A 21436-nucleotide genomic window follows, 5' to 3' on the forward strand; every position below is an offset into this window, starting at 1 on the left:
CATAAACAGGCGGCGCCACTACATGTTCCGTAGTCTCTTTTTCCCCTACTTGCGGGTTGCTGGAACATTTTGAAAAAGTTTGTGGGTTGCTTATCGTGGCAGTGAGAAAAGGAGCAAAAAGGTGACGAGTCCGCTGAATCATCCGCCCCCCATATGACTGCTTGGAAAGGATTGGAACCCGCAGGCGCTCTTTAGCAGCCGCTTCCGCTTATCCCAGCGGCACTCAGCTGCTGCGTCTGTGAACGCAAGTACACTCTTTCCCCAGGTGTTCCCGAAGTTTGACCCATGCGTCCGACGTCGCTGACCCATGTATGGAAGATAGTGATTCTCGGATCCTAATCTGTCAGAAGGCGCCGGGGTCCCGGTTCAAAAAAGACTGCGCAGTAGCAAACACAGAGAGTGGGACCAGGCGCACCGGAGGAAGGATAGGAGACTATGTCCGATGGGGGCGTACGCGTTGCCTTAAAGCTGATCCTGATGGCTCCCGTTCCGCTAGAGCCGAAGAAGCCTTTCACTCCAGCTGGTCGCGGATGCTGCGTAGGCAGGCGCTAGTCTGCGCCTCGACGTCCTTTTCTGCCCAGTCACATCCAACGATTTTCTGAGAACAGAGCAGAGCTGACAAAAAAACGTTTCGGAGTGCCTCTGGGGAAAGAATAGCTGGAACAGCAAGTGAAACTGCGGCTGATGTCCGGTTGCTTCAGCCTCTCTCAAATCGCCGGGTGATCGAGGAAGCGGTGGCGAGGAATGAAACGCAGAGACCCAGAGGATCTCGCCAATCCCTTGTTTTATGTCTCGCTGTCTATGTTAAGAAGGACATTGGCGTCTTCGTTTTTTCAGACACAGGAGGTGACATGCAGTGCGTCCGAATCTCCTCCCCGTGGGTTCTCGCCGCCACCAGAAAGACCCTCGGCCTCCTACAGAGAAGGAGACCCGGCGGCGACACAACGGAGAAACGCAGAAACAATCACAAAGCGCACCAGAACTTCTGTACAGCGGATGGACACGGACTTACGCATGTCGTTCTCGCTTCTCCGCGAAATTCGTAACTCCTTACGCACAGCCGGACACGGACTTCCTGCACAGACGCATGCGAACACAGAAACGCACTCAGGAGGCTCCGTTCCGTAGATTACTGCCACCAGCGCTCGCAAAGAGCTTCCATGGCGTTTTCGCCCTGTTGGAAATGTGGCACCTCCGCGTTCCGACTGCGCAGGCAAGAACACACAGCGTCTCGCTTCCCCGTCGGCTCCCACAGATCGTGCGTGGACTTGTTCCCCACCAGATAGAAGCGATGCGTTGCGGCGTCTTCCTGCTATGTCCGCGGAAGAGGCGTTCGAAAACGTGAAAGAGATCCTGAAGACTGCAACCAAGAATGCGAGGCATGTAACAGTGGGACGGCGGCGGCAAGCGGGGAATGCGCTCGGCGACGCACCAGAATTGCGGCGCTGTTGCATGCTTCCTGACAGTGAAGAGGGTGAGTCTCTGGGATGGGAGCTAATGGCACACAAAGACGGTACGGGTCGAGATGGAGGAGACACAGGGGAGGAACGGAGCAAAAATAAGCTTGAGAGGCAAGCAGGCAAGCAGTAGAACAGAGCAGGACCGTCCCGCGCAAGGGATCGACACAGGAACGGATAGGTGAAGGCACAGCAAACAGCGAATCCTGCGAAGGCCAACCCCTTGCTTCTTTTTCACTTCCATTTGTCCTCGAGGCCTCATGGGCCCACGCGCGCCGGCCGGCCGGCCTCTTCCCTGCTTGGCTCTCATAACCATTTGGGCAGTAGGCGTCTCCCTAGACACTGCGGTTGTCGTCTAACGGCCGATTGACCAGCTTCATAGTGACCGAATTCGCTTCTTACTCTGTATCGAAGAAGGTCCATAACGTCCGCGAACGTACGCCCAAAGGTGTCTGTACCGCCGCGTTCAAGCATCTGGATCGTGTCTGGGGTGACCTGGAGAGTTCCTACAACTTGCTGAATCCGTGGTGCATACGACAGAACACGCGCCGTGTAACAGATCAGACACATCGGGCGGGGTTCGACTCTAGGAACAGAGAGGCAACAAGAGAGCGACGACGAATTCCGGATCGCGAGAAGGCGGAAGAATGATTCACGAGGAACACAAGAAAAGTGCGGCAGCAGCCAGAGGCGTGGAACCTGTCCTATGCTCCTCAGCGCCTCAGCATTTTCGTTTGGTGCCTCGTGAGCATGGTTCTCACACCCAAAGGTGCCGACCAAAGTTTCCTTTTCAGACGCGATCGCACCGAGTACAAGGAGACGCACCTGGCCGCACTCGTCGAGCGCCACGCAGTCCAAAGACCCCGTCAGATCCGCCAGAGTGAGTGACAATGACCACCTACAAACACGCGGGCAAACGGCCAGATCGCGCCGGCGCTCCGAACGCCCTGTTCCCAGTCGACAAGAACACTGCAAGATACTCGGCTGCAAATTTGTTTTTACAGAAACGCTCGCCCCTATTTTCCTGACCGCGCCTCTCCAGCATCACTGCTGTAGATGAACATACGGCACATGCCCTTGCTGTCGATGACGGAAGTTTCTCTCTATGTTTTTTATTAGAGCAAATGGAGACAGTTCTGCGGTTCCGCCTCGTTCCGGCCCACAGCGAACGCCGAACACCCCACCAGCAATGGAGATGATATGTGTGCGGCGCAACAGCGAGGCGCCAGCGCATCTAGAGTCCCCACAACCTTTTTCCTTCCGTCAGTGGAAGACAGGCTCCGACTGTTTGCATCGCGCAGGATGCGACATACTTGGCGACAGGTTCGACTGCCTTGTTGCAGTTCAGACATCGGTACGTAGAGGAATTTCGCGCGTCTCCTCTGCGACTAAGATCTCTCCGCACCTTGCGCCTGCACTCCGGACATGCCCTGGCGAAGGTGGCGCGGAAGCCACACGCAGGGAAGCGCCAAGCCAGATCAGAGGAGATGACTGCATGCGGGGGCGACGGCAGAATACTGTGTGAGACCGGCAGAGGGCCATGGAGGGACAAGGGATGAAACGTCTGCAGGCCCTCCCGAAACGGCCGGTGGAAGCACTGGAACGCTACGAGGGATCAGAGCGCAGGAATCGAGAACAGACGCAAGCCACCGAGCCCTGTGTTCGCCTGTCCACAGCCATCGGCAAGATGCGGCCACACGCTCAGGATCACCGCCCGGAAGTCCTCAACGCTTCCGGAGCCCGGAGCAGAGGCTGGAATGAGCGCCGGGGCAGCCGGGTTGGAGGAGCGGCGTGAATCTGATCTCACGTCCAACAGAAGAAGCTCGGCAGAAACGCACGCTCCACAAATACGATCAGAGACTCGGCCACCCGCAGCGCACGGCGCGTAGCACACACGCGTAGGGGAGTTCCCTTGTAGATCCTTGAGCAGAATTACGAGACAGGCAGAAACAAAGACCGGCACGGTATTTGGAGCCCAGGAGAAAGCTCTTTCTTGGGTGTGAAAAAGAGGAAGCGGGGCCTCACAACCAGACGGGCGAGTCGCCGTGGACGTCGTAAATCACCGCCAAGCAATTGAAATACAGGGCGCCTGCCGTCAGTTCCTGCGTCCGTTTGTTCACCGTTGAGATATCCTGTCCGAAACACACGCGCGTCGGAAGAAAGCTCGAACGCGACTGAGAAAGAGCAAAAACGGAAATGTGTAAATTTACTCCCGACACGAATGCGAACGCGAGACGACGAAAGGGGTGCTTATGCGCGCCGTTGCCCCGACGGCTGGCAAGGAGCCTGTCGACAGTCACCATCCCGATCGCGACACGTGCACAGTTGTCAAGTTCGTTTCAAGCGTCGAGTCGCGCGTGCCGAAGAGCTCCGACTCACTCCCCGCTTGTTTGTGTCGTTTTCACGTTGTTTCGTTCCCCGTCTGGCCCGGCCTGGTTTAGAGGAGAGGCGGCCTACGCTTCCACGAAGGCAAACGACACACGAAAGCGATAAACAGATCCACACAGACGGAACTGGGGGCGGCACAAGCCACAGGCGTGGCTACAGGAAAAGGCCAAAGGCAGAGAAGAAACGACGTGCAAGCGAAACGTACCGTGATGACGGAGCTGTGGCTCGGATCCACGCGGGCCCTATGAGCTTTCTCGCCTTCTGCTTCCCACCACGCCTCCAGACGGTCAGCATCTTCCAGACCGTGAGGATCGACGAGGAGGACAGAACGGGAAGTGGACGTCAAACTCACTTTGCCCGCATATTCGGAAACGCGCAGCGCTGAGGACGCAGATGGAAAAGACACAGACAAGCCCATGAAAACAGAAGCGCGGCAGTGTTGGCCTGCAGAGAGCACCAAACTTGTCGCGTTTACTGTCGCGAGAGATGGGCTGAGAACAGAAACGGGGACAGCGCGACAGCGAAGAGAGCCGCAGATCCTCCCCCACAGCGTGATCGCAGAGAAAGGGGAACACCTTGGCGTAAAGCAGGGACGGCGACTCCGGCGAGGTCGCGCGAACCCAGACCCGAGGCGGAAATGTAAAAAGGAAGGGCCGTGCCCGACTGAAGTTGGAGGGAAAAGAGAGAAACGAACACTGGCTGCGAGCACGGTCGGCTGCTTCCTTGAGAGCGCCCAAGACCGCAACACGAGACAGCCCTCCTGGAGACGCGGAACTGCAGTTCGGATGCGTGTGCGGGGCGGACAGAAGATAAAATTCCCAATGCAAGTCTCAACTCTGCGACGTGAACCGACCTTTGATGGCTACGAGAGGCCTCTCGGCGAGCACAGAGTCCTTCAAAGCTGTCGCGTGCTGCTCCCAGAGCGTGACGGTAACGGCGGCGCTGGAGTCGTCGACGACAGTCATCTCCTTCCGCTGAACCTCCTCCTGTGTACTCTGAGACAGTCGAGCGACAGGAGAGAGATGCCCTCGACCCAGAATGGCGAACAAGCACAAGAGCTCCAACCGGAGCGACGCTCGTTCCCGGCCGCAAAGCAACGCAGACAACAAGCAGGGAGCTAGGAAGACTAATCGCCAACGGTCCTTTACAACTAGGCTTGAGGGCGGCTTCTTTTGGAAACCAACGAATCCGTTCGGGCAGTTCTCAAGCATCCGGCCAGCATGCAAAGATCTTTGGTCTCGCTCCTGGTTGACTCAATAAAAAACGCCTATGTGAGCGAGTCAGGGAAAGCTACCTAGATCCAACTGACGCACAGGTAGCTACGTATCTACGAACACAAGTATATGTGCAAATGAAGGCGCAGAAAAAATGTATATTCGCGTGGAAGCAGGTACATGCTTCGCCATGAACGCGCTCCAACAGACTCTTCTACACGTACAGAGACGCTGAGGTGGGGGGACTCGCGTCTTCGCTGCCGCCGAAAAACGGCAGGAGGCCTGGCGCCTGTACTGGTTTGCATGCGTTTCTTACTCGTGCGAGAACAGAGTGCGTCGCGCAGAAGGAAGTGACGAATCCGATCACATCGACAACGGAGCCAAGCAGAGACTCGTCCGTTGTCAAGGTCGCCAGTTTCACAGGCGAGAAGCTGCCGAAAGAACAGCGCAGAGAGGAGAAAAGGAAGAGGAGAAAACGAGTTGGTGGCGGGAGAGCGACGCGGGAAGAAGTGTCTGCACTGAGGAGAGAGAGCCACATCCCGTCGAGTCAGGAGGGGCCATGACTGCTTAAGCGGAGCAGAGAGGTTTGAGTGAAGCAGGGACACACAACGGCGCCGAGAAGCGTCTTCGAAGCGAGACCTCAAAGCAACGGGCCGGATCTTCTCGCTGCTGCCGCTGCGCGCTGGCTTCTTTTCCTTACATCTGAGCAGGGATGGAAGGGTCGTCGTCCACCTCGACAATCACCGCTCGATCGTCGAATTTGATTTCGTACTCATGAGAAAGCGAGTTGTATTTCCTCGAGAAACAAAGCGAAACGCCGACCGACCAAGCATCAGACGCTCAAAAAAGAAGACTGAAATGCCCAGCCACCCACATGCCGAAGTGCTGGTGGCCTTTAAAAATCCCCGGCCATCAAGCATCGATCAAAAACACGAGCAGTGACGTGTGGTTTGGAGAATCTGCTTCACTTCGGTCCTCTCGCCCTAGTATTTCCCTGGGCGCAGCATCACTACGAAGCACTGGTGCGTCCCAACACGGCCGGAACAGGATCCACTTGCTAGAGATCTTGGGGCATGCAGAGCAGCTCAAACGCTGAAACAGGAGAGTGAACACATCGACCGCCCCCTGAGCGACTCTCGAAAAAAAAGTCCGCATCTTTCTTCGACAAAGAGCGCACCTCCACGCTTCACAGTGCAGCTCCTGGTGCGGCCTCCCCTCCGAGAAAGGCAGAAAAGCAAAGGCACGTTGCCTACTTGTTGGCCGTGTCGATGGTGCCCCGAGAGAACTGGTAGACCCGGCCAACCTCGAGACGTGGATGCCACGCAGCCGCGACTCCGCCAAAGAAGCTGCCGCGAATCTCTCCTTTCTTGCAGACAAAGGGAGACACATAGCATCTGCCGAGCACCACTTCGAACTGCACACCGGTCACGCCGCGTTGGTCCAGCCTGCACACAGCTTCTGCGCCTTGCGTGGCGCTGCGCTGATCTCCCAACGCACTGCGCTGCATGCATCCTCTCGGGGAGCGGTGCGTGTGGGGCGCCCAAGCCGCCAGGCGTTGTTCTGGCGACGCGTCTGGGAACGCGCCGTCTGAAACCGCCACGCATGTGTCGCCAACTGGAGAGGGAAACACCGGACGAGCATCTAGCGAGTTACACGCAAGCGCCCCCCGATATACGGATATGGCTCTATACAGGTTTATCAATATACGCAAGAGTCTGGCCTGAGAGATCTCCCTCGAACATGAAACACTCGACTCACAAGGTGATCGATGATCGTTGCAGCGAAGACTTGGCTCTCGCCTCTCGGATTAGCAAACAGGCGGAGGTCCGTCCTACCATGGGAGCGGCAAATCCGAGAAGCAGAAGACAAAACGGAAGCGAGAGACAGTCAGTGGCTCGGGCCTTTCTCATGCATCCGGGAAACTCGCCTGAGAGGACCACGTATGCGCTTCCACCAAGAAAACCACGAGAGACAGAACTGCAGACTCCGCACGAGAACTGCTTGTGGAGGCGTGGTACGAGGTGAAGCAAACGTGAAAGAGACAGCAATGCGCAGAGAGGTGAAAAAGCACGGCGAGGAAGAACCCGGAGACCCGTGTTTTCCGCTGACGTAGACGCAGAGACAGACGAGAGACGGAGAAGCCAAAAGTGGTTCCCCGCTGATCGAACTTCGTGTGCACCATACTTGTCGGCAACGCGGCCCCGGATCATCCAATCTTGACTGTAGGAATTGAGGTCTTTGATGTTCACGAGGATGCCGCGCTTCTGGCGGGCGACGGCGCCGCCAGTTTGAACGTGGAAACGACCTGAAAAAGCAAGGAAAGCGTCAGGCTGTCACAGCCAGGTCCGAAAACCGTTCATCTGTTCTGCCTCGCGCGTCAGCTCACCCTCGCCAATTCTTTCCTTGCCGGGTTGTACGGAGAGCAGAAAGATGCAAGCTTTTTGAGGAAGCAGTGAGCATATGCAAACCCGCAGACTGTTGCCACGGGAGCTCCAAAGGGCGTTGTCACGGACGGTTAACCGCTTCGAATGCCCCGTCCATTTCCAGAGGAAAAGCTCGCCAATCCCCCGTTTCGAGAGCCTGCGGCGCCCCCTTACGTTTGAAACGGGCACCCAATGAAGCGGAAGAACATGGCAGTTCCGTTTCCGTTTCTCTGCATGAGAGAGGACTCCCAACTTCAGGCAAAGACGTCGCCACCTTCCACAGAGTTGTCCGCCGAGTGCGACAACGCCTTCTCAGTCGCGTGGATTCTTTGCGCCATCGAAACTCGACAGGGCGTGGTGCGATGTCACTCGAGCCAGAAGCGAGACGAAACTCGGCAGGCATTTCACCGCGGAGCCTCTTACCGCGTTTGCCTTGTTCTCGGCCTCGTCGCGCCTTCGCGTTTTGCGTAGGCGGTGGGGCCTCTGCTTCCTGCGCCGGAGTGTCGCTCCTGCGCGATTCGGCCTCCTGATGTTCCAGCAACAGCACGCGAGGCAAACGGGGAGCACGGAAAGATGAAGAGAAGTACACGCAAACGAGGAACGCCCAAAAGGACGAGAGAGGTCGCGGTGGGCCGGGACAGTACAAGCTTCGCGGGGAACAACTGGGTGTGCCTTTGCAGAACCGGACGCTCAACTCGAAGAAACGCGGGTAGCCTATTGCACCACCGGCATTTGAAAACACGGGAAGCGCCGTGTTCTAACGGAACCATCAACGAGTGGAGATGCAACACCCACATCCGCATGCGGCGGCGCACTGGAGCAAGCGCCGAGTTCCCGGGAAGCTGTGGCCTTTCCAGCGTCGTCAGCGCTCTCGTCGAGCCCGCCATGAGGCGCGAACCTCGTCGACGCAGGAAGCTCGAGGCGGTCGGAAGAAACGCGCAAAGAAAGCGCGAAGACACAGCGTCGTCCTCTGAAAAACAGGCGGCAGACACCACGAAGAGCTATGGCAGCAGGATCCAACCCTCCCCAGGATCGTTTCCGACGTTCCTATGCCGAGTCACGTTGCGCCTGCGTCTAACTGGCATTCAGCGACATATCCCGCGGTGCCCCGTGCAAACCGAGAGACACATAGCCCCACACAGTTTACAACAGCTGTTTGCATGCAGGCAGATTCGTTCAAGTGGATGCATGCCAGCGAGGTCTTACACGGGTGCAAAAAAGAAACGTGGGCGCCGCCGTCCGCTGGTGCGTGTGCGGGTGTACAGACATGGTCAGCAGAAGCTACGGCAAAAGGATATGGAGTGAACGAAAACGAGCTGGAGCTCTTTTCTAGGCATTTCGCTTCAGGAAACAGGTGGGACAGCAAAGACCAACCAATTGGACCTTGGCTATCAAAACGCTTTCGAGTCCTAAACGTTTGGCTCGAGCCGCATCGCCCCAGCAAACGTGGCTTTCCATTACCCGACGGTTTGAACCGAGAATCTGTCGAGCAGAATGACCGGTTTGACGCTTCCGCCTGTCATGAAGTCCGCAGAGAGGTCCTCACGCCGAGCGAAGACGCGACCGTGCTGGAGCGCTCCGGACGCGTCGCGGCTCCCATCTGTTGCAAGGAGTCTGCAAAAAAATATCGCAGAAGGCCCAGAAACCCCGGAGGGCGAGGTCAGACCCATTTCTTGAATCGCTTCTTCGAGCCCCGTGTGTGTCGTAAAAAGAAAACCTGAGAATGCGTACACAGGCGGTCGCCCTTCCTCCAGCGAAAACCCGGGGAAGACAACTACGAAGACGACGCGCGAAAGGTTTGAACGCACAGGCCGGCCGAAAAGGACGAAAAAAGACAGAGAAGAAGACGCGAATGTCTCTATTTCCACGCTTCGAGCCCTGACTCAACATATAAGAGAAAGAGCATGGCTTCTCTGTACCTAAACACACATATAAATAACCATGTGGACACGCCACAGACGAAGTATTTCAGAGACAATGGTAAAGCATTCGGGTGGGTAATGACATATATATATATATATATATATGTATTCCTGAGAAAGCGGAAGTACACTGACTGGCCTCAGAACGCTGCAAGCATTGCTCCGACTTGGAAAACAAAGAGTTGTATTCGTTTCTTTCTCCTGCGTGTGTTCCTCGGGTAAACGACTTCTTTTGGAAGCAAGCTGTCGACTTACAGAACATTCTTCGCACCTGCTGGCTTCTGGGTGAGGACTGCAAGTCGCGGCGTCTCTCTCTCGGCCCCCCGCGCAACAGCATCCCAGAAGTCTGAGGAGAGAGAGACATCCTGCATCTGGGTTCTTGTCTTGGAGACCACTGGGTGTGCCCCGGACAAAACTCGAGTAGCAAAAAAGTAACCCGCCCGAAGCAGCGTCGAAATGCTGACGACAGCGCTCGACAGAGCGTGGCAGCGAGCGGAAGCAAAAAAAAGGAGTGAGATGCACGATCAGTGCCTGGGGCGATTGAATAGTTGAAAACAGAGCAGAACTGGCGGTGGGACGAAGAGGATACTGTCTTCGATTTGCTGTTGAAACTGTTTGAAGGCACAAGGCATGCAGGCAATGAATGGCCCACGAGAGGCAACAGTGAAAAAGTGGAAAAGGGTTAGAGAAAAAGGCGGCAAACAAAGAGTTCAGAAGCCACCGAGTGTCTGCGAAGTGCGGTAAGTCTGTTACGCCCTGTGCGCAGATGAAAATTTCTTGCGATTAGCTCTCGCCGCATCTTTTTTGAGGGGTCAAGCACGGCCTGTTCTGAGACAATGAGAGCTGGTGCCAGCGGCATGAAAGAAGGAAGAAGTTTTGCAGGAGATAGAGAAAGCAGCACATGAAACGAGATAGGAAATAGAGACGTTTCAGGCCAAGAGCAGGTCATCCAACTTTTGAATGAACATCTAGCACCTCGCTATACCGATGGTTTCTACGCTGTTTTGCATGCGGACCCGAGAAGCATCTCGATTCAACACTTCACTCCTTGGAACAACGCACGTCGCGAAAGGAGAAACAGTGGTGAAGCAAAGCAACTTGTAAGTGACAAGCCGTCCGTTCTTCTTTCCGTTCTTCTAGTTCAGCGTGCAGAGCTACCTCGTTTTGCTTCGAGACAGGCGCTTCGTTTTAAGTTGCATGCATGCTTACGGGGCGGAGCTCGCTGTACCGTTGAAATGCTAGCAAGCCAGCAATCAAGCCTTGAAGACGGTTCTACACAAGGATACAAACGTCCATATAAAGTATATTTTCGTGCATTTCAACAACAGAGGCGTGTCAAGTCAGGCACACGGCGGCAGTGTAGCCTCGGTGGAAACTGAGCGGAAGAGGATGTATCTGCTAAGCTGTCTTTTTCATCGCAGATACAAATAATGAACTGCTCACGACTTTCAGGTCATCCAACTAGCCTGTAAGCATGCAGTACTCTAGTCAAGGAGACCGCCCTCTTTTCGGCTTCGGTAACACTAGGTGACAGCGGGAAGAGGTAAATCCATGTGAGCCCCCTAGTACTGTTTTATCTCTGAAAGCTAGCTTACTGCACGGCAGAGCACATGCTCTGATGTGAGGAAACGACGTGTAGAACCACGCATGACAGCCCTGTGTGAGCTGTCTGTTGTGCATTCAGAGACTCCAATGCAGATAAATATCCACACGATAGGAGTAGCTGTACACGAGTAGTAATTTTTTTTCACGCTCGAGGTGCACAGATTGAGCGCCTGACCCTCGACCTGAAATACTTGAACCGGTACCGAACACCTTTAACAAAACAGCGAAGCAGCTACCAACGATCTAAATAGGCTCAACCCTGCAGGATGACGAAGCAGAGGCCTGCACTCTGCCAGGTGACCGTTTGTTGTTCGCGCGAGCGAGGAGGGAACAAAATGTAAGTATTCGTGAACACCTCTGGCGCGTGTTTTTACATGCGTTTTTCAAGAGAGCGCATGATGCACAAGGCCGCCACCTCAGAGCTGGTGTGTTCCTTCATGACTGGCGAACCCCGCAAGCTGGCGACACGGGGCGTTAGGCAACACACTAGGATTCTCTACGAATGCGTCCCAAAGTGGTTTTCGAGGTAAATCCGAACAGTGCATTGGACGACAGTCGATAAATGTCACCGGAAAGATCGACACGGTATCCCGACCCAGTAGAAATATATCAATCGTGTCTCGTTGGGACGGTCGGATACGCTCTCTGGACATTTTTATCTGTATTCGGAAGCGTGAGCGAGACCCGGTTCTGTCCGTGCCTTTTGCCTTTGATATTTTCGACGAAGGAATAAGGTACTCAGCGACTGCATCGGAACTTGCTCTAACTTCGCGTGCGCACAAAGCGATCACTTCCTGCGTGAAGGCAATCCACAAACAGCCCACACTCGCGGCTGTGCGAAGAGTTCACCAAAAAATAACAGGACCGGTGGTGCGTGTTTGTGAGGTGTTGGAGAAATGCCGGTGAATTGACGGCTGCGGAAAATACGTTTCAAAGCAGGTTCGAAAGGTGACAGTGCCTCCGGTGATATGTGTGGCCAAGGATGGATCGCCCTAGAAATTGTGCAAACATGCAAAGGAAGGGTCGAGCCGTGGAAATTGAGATTTACCTCCAAACGATTATGCCCGGCTCGCAAACCTTTGGAGCTTTGATGTTCACTGTGACCGCTCGGCCATTTCAACGGTCAGGGGCAGGAACACTGGCTGCTCTTATTCACTGACCGCAGAAACGGCGCCGTCACACATATTAGAATGTGACCGGATCTCTACCCTGTGAGAACTTCACGCACTGATTGTGTCCGTGGTGTCGAAATATCCAACACCGGTCCTTGCATGTATACCACAAACTCCGCATACCGCACACTCCGGACGGCAATGCTCTAATCAATTCTTAAACAAGTAAAACAACACGTGGAATCCAGGCCAAGAGTTACCGTTACGGCATTCGTGTCCGAATGCCGAGCGATCCCGTCACATCACCAGGTTTGCCCCTTCCCTGTTCTGTATTGCTCCGATGCCTTCCTGTTGTTCTCTCCTTGACTCTCGCCCTCATGTCCCGTACGATGCGTCGGTGCAGTCACCGAACTCATGGCCTCCTCCGCGCGGATGGCTGTTCCAGAGGTTCCCGAGTGTCTCACCAACTTTTCGGAAGGCATTTTGCACACCAACTAACCCCCACTGGACGCCCTCCTGAATATTCCCACTGGTAAAGGCTTTTACAGCAGCGAAGCCACGAGAACGCTTCGCCTCCGTGGCGACAGAGCACTCGCAACGGCTATCAAGCTCCGTTAAATTGAACGCATACAAGAAGGATCCATGCACAGAGCCATAGATATGGTAGAAGTCTCTCGAATGCTCGATCGCCTGAAACTTCTGCTTCTCATAAAAATGCACCGCTGCATGGTTGTACTCTACGACATGGAGAAATACTGCTCGCGTCGGAAGCTTATTAAGACAAGGACAAGCAAAGTAAGCGAGTGTTCGTTGAATAAGTTCTTGGGCAAGTCCCTTCTGCCGGAACTCTTCGGCGACGCCTAGAGTAAGAATATATGCCAGGTCCGATACAGATTCGTCGGCTTGGAGATTCGGGAAATTCAAAGCGACCGCCGCTTCCGAGGCATCCGAGACCTCAGAACTCTCTTCTCGCTCCTCCTCGATCCCATCACGAGGCCCGCTGCTTGACTCGCCTGCCCCCGAGCCGGGGACTCCGACGAGACTGCCTGACAGCCTCGTGCGTTTCTCGAAACTCTCGTCTCCGAAGCGACAGATCCCTGAACCGCTCAACTTCCGTTGACCGCGTTGAGTGGCGTTCGAAGAAAGGCTATCTGCGTACACAGGCGGGAGGTGTGCACTAAACGGAGCCCACCTTTGTCCGGGCAAGCGGGCACTCGGTTGAAGGATTTGACGGCTTTGTCCCAGAGCATGGCTACAGCAAGTGGACTTTCGGCGTGTCGTCCGTGGCCGCGACTCACGTCCTGGAGCTTGCTCTGCGCCAAACGGACACTCACGCTTCATTCTGTACCACCTCCGTACACAGTCCATATCATGTGACCGAAAATACGCCGACTTCTGGGAGACCGTGATTATCCCTACAAGCAGTTCATCGCACGCATCGTCGTCCTCCTTCTCCAATGGGCCTGGAGTGGCCGATCCTCCAGTTTCTTCGCTCACACAGTCGCCCGCGCGAGAGCTCGTCCCCCCGGAATTTCCTTGTAAGGACGAATCTCCATTATCGCGAGAAACCGACGCATCCGGCGCGAGGGATGGGTCCGAATCATGAATGGAGCTGTCGGATGGGTTTCCTGCACTAGGGCTCGTACGAGTGGGTGACGGCTGCCTTCTCCCAGTGGTTTCTCCATCCGCTCGTTCGCTTACACCCGCGCTCGAGGCCAGAACATCTGGGGCCCAGACATGGTATGGGCTGGCGACAGTGCGCGGTTGTCTCTGGCAACCCGCGTCTGAAAACGGCTCGTGGGTGCCGTGCTCTTGTGCGTCGCGAGTGCCCGACGTCGAAGGCTCAGTCAGCCGATCCAGAGCCGCACAGGCCGTGGAACGAGGTTGACTGTCTTCAGGAAAACTGCCGATAGCGCTCGCTTCCTCTCGAACCCCCGACGAACCGCCATCCTGCGAGAAGGAAGCGGGGCACCGGGGCACGGAGGAAGTTAGGTGCCGAGCTGGTGTAGGTCTCGGCTGTGCACACGAGGTTAAACGCCGCGGGAGGCTCTCCAAGTCCTGTTTGGAGACAACGGCAGCAAGGGAGAAGCACTGCCCTTTACAGACAAAGTCATAAAATGTGTGTTCATACTTGAATGGGAAAAGCTCCTCATGCAACTGGCGAAGCTGTGTGTAATCGGACGGCTTGACAGGGCGAAAGCGAAGACAAGACAGCGGAAGCTTAGCGATATCCGCGTCTCTCGCGAACTTGTGGACCGGTGCAATTAAGGGCGGCCGAGCTGCACAACTGGGAGGAATAGCCGATGAGGAAGACGGCCGCAAACAGGCCGCCGGCGCCACACTTTTTGGTTCCTGAGGTAACCGACCTGCAGCATCATCCGATTCCCTGAAGGGCGCCTCGATAGCTGGTCGCTCTGTTCCTGGAGACGGCGAGTGACTTTGCTCCTCTGATGGAAAATGAACAGGTTTCCCCGGGTTGCCAGCCTCTCTTGCGGCCTCTTGTAGACGGCCGGGCGCTTCCGTGGGTCCGAGCGAAACAGACCCGTCCACCCGCAGAACGGACATTGAATCAGAGGGGTGTGTGAAGGAACCGATTGCTCGAGACGCACCAATGAGAAACGAACACAAGCAATCTCTGGTAACGGCCGCAAAGACGACCCGTGCAAGGGACTACCCTCCCTCCTCGGTGTACCGCCCAACAAATTGCCCTTCCACTAGATGAGTGCATTTGAAACCTACATGAGTGACGTGAGACAAGATAAAAGTAAGAGATGCGGTATCTCGCTTTCCAGACTGGTTTGAGTCGATCGCGTACGCGTACATAGAGTCGCGGGTTGTGCCCCGCCTCCCAAAAAGTGAGAACGGCGCGCGGGAACACTTTAGGGAAAAATCGACAACGGCATCCGCACGGAAAGAACGTGAGGAGAATACACAGAGTCGCCGGTGTGCACAACCAGACACCGGAAACACAAGGGCGGAGCATAAATCACACTGCTCTTACTTCCGTTACGGCCGCCAGTCGAGTCTTCCAGAATCAAGAAACACGTACACTTTTCGGCACCACGCAGCCTCGCTTTGCCATCAAAGGGAAAGAGATGGAAGCCATTGCACGGGAGTTTCTAATCGAGAATTATGGCACCAGTACGCCGCAAGAGATGGAATTTTTCCTGCATAACCCAACGGGTTTTCATGTTGCATGCGGCGGAACCAACCCTGTCTGTTGGTCGGACGGCAAAAGGGGTGCGCAGGGAACACACGCGTCGGCAAGGACGTGTGTGTTGTCCTTTCGTGGTTTTTTTCCACTACTCGGCTAGTTGAAGCCGTCATAACAAGTCGCCTTGCGCAGGAGAGGAAACATTCGCGAGGCGCCTAAGGCCGGGTTCGCGCAGTACCGCACATATGTTTGCCGATACGGTGGAGCGCAAGACTGCGATGGTTACTTTTAAACTCACAACTGGGGCACGTGAAAGCCACAAAGAGAAGGCAGAGTGGACGCGGCCAAGGTGAATGAACATGTGCTTGCCTCTGGAACTCACTGACTCGGCGTTTCCGGTCCCTACAAGACAACCTCATGGGTGACCAGCTTAGGCACGAAACGCGCTCGCCGCTGATGGCAAGAAAGGGTGATCATCGAGACTTGCGCCCACCATGCAGCCGGACACAGCGGCGCAGGACAGTTACGGCCCTCGCGTGTGCTTGGATGGGACAGCTTCTCGAATCGTGGGACTGGAATTCTCTGTGCAACTTTTAGTAGGGTTCGAAATAAAAGCGTTGAGGCGTAAAAATAATGGCCTTGACGGTTTCTCGAGAAAGCTTGTCTATAATCAGAGTAGATTCTGCTGTACGAGAACGACGGCGAATTGTACGCCGCTGCGGATTCGAACCTCCAGCACGGCAGTCTGCTCATCGCGGGGGTTTGCGGAGATGACCCACGCTGTCGAGTCTCCGGAGTCAACATGAATGCGACGGCAGCCACTGAGGCTGAGGGACTCTCTTTCTCTGCGTGAAACCGGCTGACCTTTGTCTGTTTGCTCCGCCTTTAATTTCACTGGGTTTTCTGTTGTCCTCCGAGAGAACTGTTGTAGGTTCTTTTTTGTCACATCTTCGTAGTCCCGAGTCACACGACGGTTTTCCCGCGACTTGGAGCAGTGATCGGCGCTAGCTGGCGGTCAGAATTGGTTGCCGAAGCATGTGAGTACGGTTCAACGCAGAATTGAACGTGGCTTCAGAACGGTAGTGAACAAGCGAGTAACCTTGTGCGATCTGCTTGTGAACATAGCGGCGGTACGCTTCGTAAGATAGGTGCCGAACGCACGTAAGAAACGGCCCATTTCGCCGTCGATATCTCTTGAGGAAATGGGCGGGGGCCGTGTCCGTTTTCTACCGTGCACAGGACTCGTACTGCAACAGCATACTCGAGCACAAAGACGGTTTTACGTGTTTATGCGTTGTCAAGACGGTGACGCTTTTGCAAACGTTTGCCTGTGCAACCGCCTGTGTTGTGTCGGGGACGGAGAAAAGGACGGTTCGGGGTTTTTGCTCTTGTTCAAAATTCCAGTCTAGCCCTTCTGTATGTCGTCGTAAGCCTGATCTCGTGCAGTTCGCGACGACCAAAGCGGCTGTCTATGCTACATGAAAGAGGGCTGGACCTTTTACTTTCGTGTTCTCTGTAGACCTGAAGAAAATCGCGTTATGTTCGGCACCGGGAGTGGAAACGATGGAGTTCTTGGAGAACATTTGCTGCGAGCCTAGGGAACGTCTCCCGGCGATCCCGGTGCTCCCTCTGACCTCCGTTGCAGGTTTGCCAGCATCTCAAACCCTGATCGAAGAAAATGTGACTTATACTACGAAGCCGATGGTGGCTGAACAAATAATCGAGGTGCCACAGGTCGAGTACCGCGACCACATTGTAGAGGAGCGACAAACAGTGGTTATGGAGAAGGTTGTTCATGTTCCTCGAAATGAGATCAAAGAACGAGTTGTGGAGATCCCACGCCATATCACGCGAGAAGTTTTCGTCGATGTACCTCAAGTTCAGGTTGTCGAGAAGTTTGTCGAGGTGCCGACTCCAGTTTATCAGGTAGAAAGCTGCTTCTATGGCTCGGCACACCCAACAGAGCCCTCTACTCCCATTTCTATGTCTGCGGGGGGCACTGCCGCAGGCCTGGGGAGGATTTCCAGAGGTTTCGGTTTTCCTGGCGTCCACCTGTAGCCCTGTATAGCCGTAGTTTTTTTCTGTTTGCACTTGTGTGTGCTCCTCCATATATCTGCATACCTTTTGGCCACGTACTCTTGAGCAGTATCACCGTCTGCACTACGGAAGTCGGGCGCTTGACTGTGTGTTGTGGGCAAAAGATGGCAAGAAGGAGAGGTTATACTGCAGGGGCTACCGTCGCTGGTTTTTTGCTCGTGAGAATTTCGCGGACAAAGGACCCTGAATGCGAACCTTCGTCACCATGGCCAGCGTTCGGCGAGCAGTTGTTCTATCGTGTTTTCTTGGCTGTGCATTCATTTTCACCGGGGCAGGTGGTGCTCGAAGGGTGACAACAGGTCGCATCGTCTATTTTGTCAGAAAGCGAGAAGAGAGATGCCATCACAAATGCTATTGTTATTGTGATGTTGCCGTTTCTATTCCAGTGCACCGAATGCTTTTCACCACACTCCCGAGTCTGTGTGGTTTAGGCCCCCGCGGGGAGGATCTCAGCTGTCACCGCGTGCGTCATCACCGGTGGTGGCTCTCGGAGCCATTAGCTTTCAGAGCAGACGGGCGAGCTCAGTTGGTGGCCCTCACGCCTTGGAATTTTCTTTTCGCCCGGACAGTGACGTTACGCTTCTGTGTCATTGTCAGGCTGTGTTGAATGACTTAGAAGGCACGCCCCTTACCTTTCGACGTGCGCATCCAGGATGCAGTATCGCCGTCTGTCTTCACATTTTCTGGTGATGATTCTGTGTCCGTTTGCGCAGGAAAAAATCATTCCCGTGGCTCGCCCGGTGATCAAGCAAAAGACTACGCACGTGCCGAAACCTGTTATCCATGAAAAGACTGTTGAAGTACCCCGCGTCTACTACAAGCCGGTAACAGTCGAGAAAATTGTCGAGGTTCCGGATTACCGTATCGAGTACAAGTACCGTGATGTCCCAGTTCCTCAGAAAGTCTTTAGAATTGTCCCGGTGGATCGTATCAAGTATGTGCCACAGATTCGTTATGTGGAAAAAGTCGTCAAGAAACCAGAAATTCGCACCCATACGCTGCCCCTATTTGAGAATGTACACGAACGGCCTGTCGCAGTTGCTGCGCCGCGTCGTGTTCCGGTTGCCAGCCCTGCCACGCCGGTACTCGTGGAACGGCAGCGTCGTGAAGTGGGTTGTTGCGACTCTCTAATGGAGGGACTGTTTGGATGTTTTACGCCTCCCACTCCCGATGGAAAGTACACATTTCACGGCATAAGCAGACGCCACATGCGCTTGGTGTCGCCACGGAACCCTCCGATCAACATGGACGTGGTTGTTATGCCACGAAATCAAAGACTCAGGAAAAGTCGAGGCCTGTGTGGAAGTTGCTGCGCCTCGACTGTCGTGGAAACGAAAGTAAGTAGAGAGAAGGAAGGCATGCGTGATTCGGAGGGTCAGAACGCTTGAGAGCCCTTCGTAAGAGGTGTAGCGTCACCACAGGCATCGTGCCGAGGTGGAGGCATTACTGCTTTGTTATGACGGGCGTCACTCAGTAATGCTGCTACGCCCCTAGGACGGCAGAGGATCTCCGACGCTTGTCTTTCAGCTTCTGTGAGAGTCACAGCCTCTTCGTTTCGACAGATGTTGATTTTGTTGAGTTAGAGTGACTATTAGGTGTTTGTTTCGTGGGCGCAGGCGAATCAACTGGTTTACCTGCCCTCGCCGACTCCGGTCGCGGAACGCCTCGTCTCATCAGTTCAGCACTCATCAGTAGAACGGCCTCAGTCGGTGCCGTCTGCGGCTGCCTCTCCTCGATCGCTGCCGACAACGGTGTCTCAGAGTCCCCTCCCACCTTCAGAGCCGGTGATTGAGACAAAGCTCGGCACTATGACGTTCCGTCAGTTCGAGAAACTGAATAATGAAGATCTCCTAAGGAATCGGTTACGTCCATTCGATATCCCGACACCAACCACTCAAATTGATTCCTCTAACGGTTCGAATTGCTCGCCGTTGCCGTGCCAAGAGGACTCAAGAGTCGGAGGCAGCCCCCGCGAGCTCCTCGCACGCCAGCGGCTTGGTGACGGTGCGACATTGGCCCCTCCAGTGACTCCTCGACCCGAGACAGAAAGTGCAGATAAATCGGAGGCCCTGCGTAGGCGGCGTGAAAAACTGAGGCTTCAGATCGAGCACGAACGAATTCATGCTGAACGCCTTCGGCTCGCACGTTTAGCTGAAGAACGGCGTATGCAGCTGCTCGAACTCCAGGAGCAGCAGAGGCTGGTGCAGCTTCAGGCTCACCAGCAGCAGACTGCCAATGAAGCGCAGCACCAGCTTTTTATGAAAGAGCAGGAACATCTCCGCAGGGAGGTGAGACGTAGGGAGATGGAAGCTGCGGAGCGACGGGCGGCGGACACGGTCATTGCTCACGGATTCCCACCACTACACCAGGTATGTTGCTGATGCTTTGCCGTGGTGCATTTCTGGTATGGCTTCATTTGTGATCCTGGTTCGCGGTGGCCAGGGTCACCAGATGCGCTTTTTGCGCCACTTAGGGGGAAGTGTGTGCGACAACTTGAATCAGATTCGCAACGAGTTTGCATGGTTGGCGTCTTCTGTGTAGGCACAGGCTGTTGCGGATGATGTCATGATCCAGACGCGGTATGGCCCCATGAAATTCCAGAACTTTGAAAAATTGAACAATGAAGACGCTATGACGAGGTGAGGCACTACGACGTACTTTCTGTTTGTTGTGCTCCTGTAACTTAGCGGACCTCTCGTTGCAGTGGACCACTAATTTTCCGTTCAAATGCTGCGATGTCTCTCATCATAGCTCGAATACGAAACTGTGCACTGTTGTGTGCAGCTCCCAAGGATTCATTGTCAGCACGCAAAACACAGCGGCATATTCTCCTAGTGTAAGGACACCGCGCGTGCAAGCTGGTGAAACCTACAGCGGCTCGACGAAATCGGTAGCGTACGCCGGAGGTCCTGCTTTCCCACTTCCCCTAAGAACTGCTGAGGCTGTTCGGCCCCCACAAACGGTGTCGATGTATCAGGAGGCACCCTTGGTATATCCTCACCGAGTACCGATACTGAGCAGAGGGCCTGTGTATTTCCAGGAAGCACAGCCGGTGTATCTCCCAAGCGTTGTCCCACGCAGTCCTCTTGTTAGCGGTCCAGTTGCTGGCGTGTATCCTGTCGTCTACGAGTCACACGATGAGGACCTTCTGGATCAGCGTTACAAGATGCAGCTCCAGCAACTAACGAAGATAGCTGCACGAAATGCATTCCAAGCAGGCCGTAATGTGTACGAAGGTGTCCGCAATCTCGTCAATGGGGGGAAACAAGGCTGAAGCGGGTGACTGCTTTCCCGTACAGCTGCGGTCTGTTGTGTATGATGTTGAAGCAGGGGCTTAGTTTGCGACGGCCGTTGGCGGCCAGCTTTGTGGAGGGCGGCCGCCTCTGTTTTGCTGACGCAATGTCAAGAGGAGTGTCGAGCAACTGTATTGTGTGTACTTGCGAGGGAATGTTGAAACTGCATTTACGGAGTAGGTGTGTGAGGACACTTTGGGACACTGCAGCAAGACTTCTTCTGCGGTAGTTCTGGCGCTGTTGGAGTGACTGACGAAAATGACATGACATACACATCTATAGGTGCAGTGGCATGGGGACTGATCACTGGTACCTGCTTTCATCTTTGGTGTGACTCGATTTTCTGGTGGGTGTATAGCGCGAGTGCTTGTGGCGTTCTCTAGAACACAATGTGAGACGAGCTACTTGTCTTAACTAGTTTCTGTTAACTATGACCCTGTCTTGGTGTTCGTACACTACAGAGCGATTACCTGCAGCTCATGTTTATTGTATGTCTGACGGGGGGATGAAAGGGGATCAAGCTTGTGGGAGTTCATTTCGTTGATACAGTCCGGAGACGAAGGCCCGCCGTTTTGATGTGGGGGCCAGAGAACGTTGTATTCATGCCCCTATGCAGCTGCCCTGCAACTGCCGTGTTTCTATTTGGTGCTTGCTAGTTAATGTAGAGGCAGATTGGGTGGAGGAGTTCCCTCAGGGTCTCCCAATTGTTAGTGGCGGATACAGTGTCGCCTCTGACGCACAGCTTTCCGTTAGTTGTGATTTCATGAACTT

The 21436-nt window shown here is 54.7% G+C and overlaps 3 protein-coding genes across 3 annotated transcripts; 1 reads left to right on the top strand and 2 right to left on the bottom strand.

Moving 5' to 3' along the window:
- Positions 1–511: 511 nt before the first annotated feature.
- NCLIV_026480 (Replication protein A, 70 kDa DNA-binding subunit, related) lies at positions 512–9775 on the bottom strand (the record flags this gene model as incomplete). The annotated part of the gene is made up of 16 exons (XM_003882842.1): positions 512–598; positions 1013–1075; positions 1860–1973; positions 2283–2355; positions 3483–3589; positions 4051–4226; positions 4699–4831; positions 5376–5490; positions 5760–5855; positions 6313–6473; positions 6818–6890; positions 7244–7364; positions 7906–8008; positions 8278–8452; positions 8944–9096; positions 9660–9775. The coding sequence occupies 16 exons, from the start codon at positions 9773–9775 to the stop codon at positions 512–514; spliced, it is 1866 nt and encodes a 621-aa protein (XP_003882891.1).
- Positions 9776–12496: 2721 nt separating this feature from the next.
- Positions 12497–14686, bottom strand: NCLIV_026490 (Acetyltransferase, GNAT family protein, related; the record flags this gene model as incomplete). The annotated part of the gene is made up of 1 exon (XM_003882843.1): positions 12497–14686. The coding sequence occupies one exon, from the start codon at positions 14684–14686 to the stop codon at positions 12497–12499; it is 2190 nt and encodes a 729-aa protein (XP_003882892.1).
- A 2152-nt stretch (positions 14687–16838) lies between these two features.
- NCLIV_026500 (ALVEOLIN1, related) lies at positions 16839–20646 on the top strand (the record flags this gene model as incomplete). The annotated part of the gene is made up of 6 exons (XM_003882844.1): positions 16839–17201; positions 18086–18481; positions 18989–19190; positions 19524–19660; positions 19914–20011; positions 20454–20646. 6 exons carry the CDS (start codon positions 16839–16841, stop codon positions 20644–20646), a joined length of 1389 nt encoding a protein of 462 aa, XP_003882893.1.
- Positions 20647–21436: the final 790 nt, after the last annotated feature.

This window comes from Neospora caninum, chromosome VIIb (genome assembly GCF_000208865.1).
Source record: "Neospora caninum Liverpool complete genome, chromosome VIIb".
NCBI classification, from domain to species: Eukaryota; Apicomplexa; class Conoidasida; order Eucoccidiorida; family Sarcocystidae; genus Neospora; species Neospora caninum.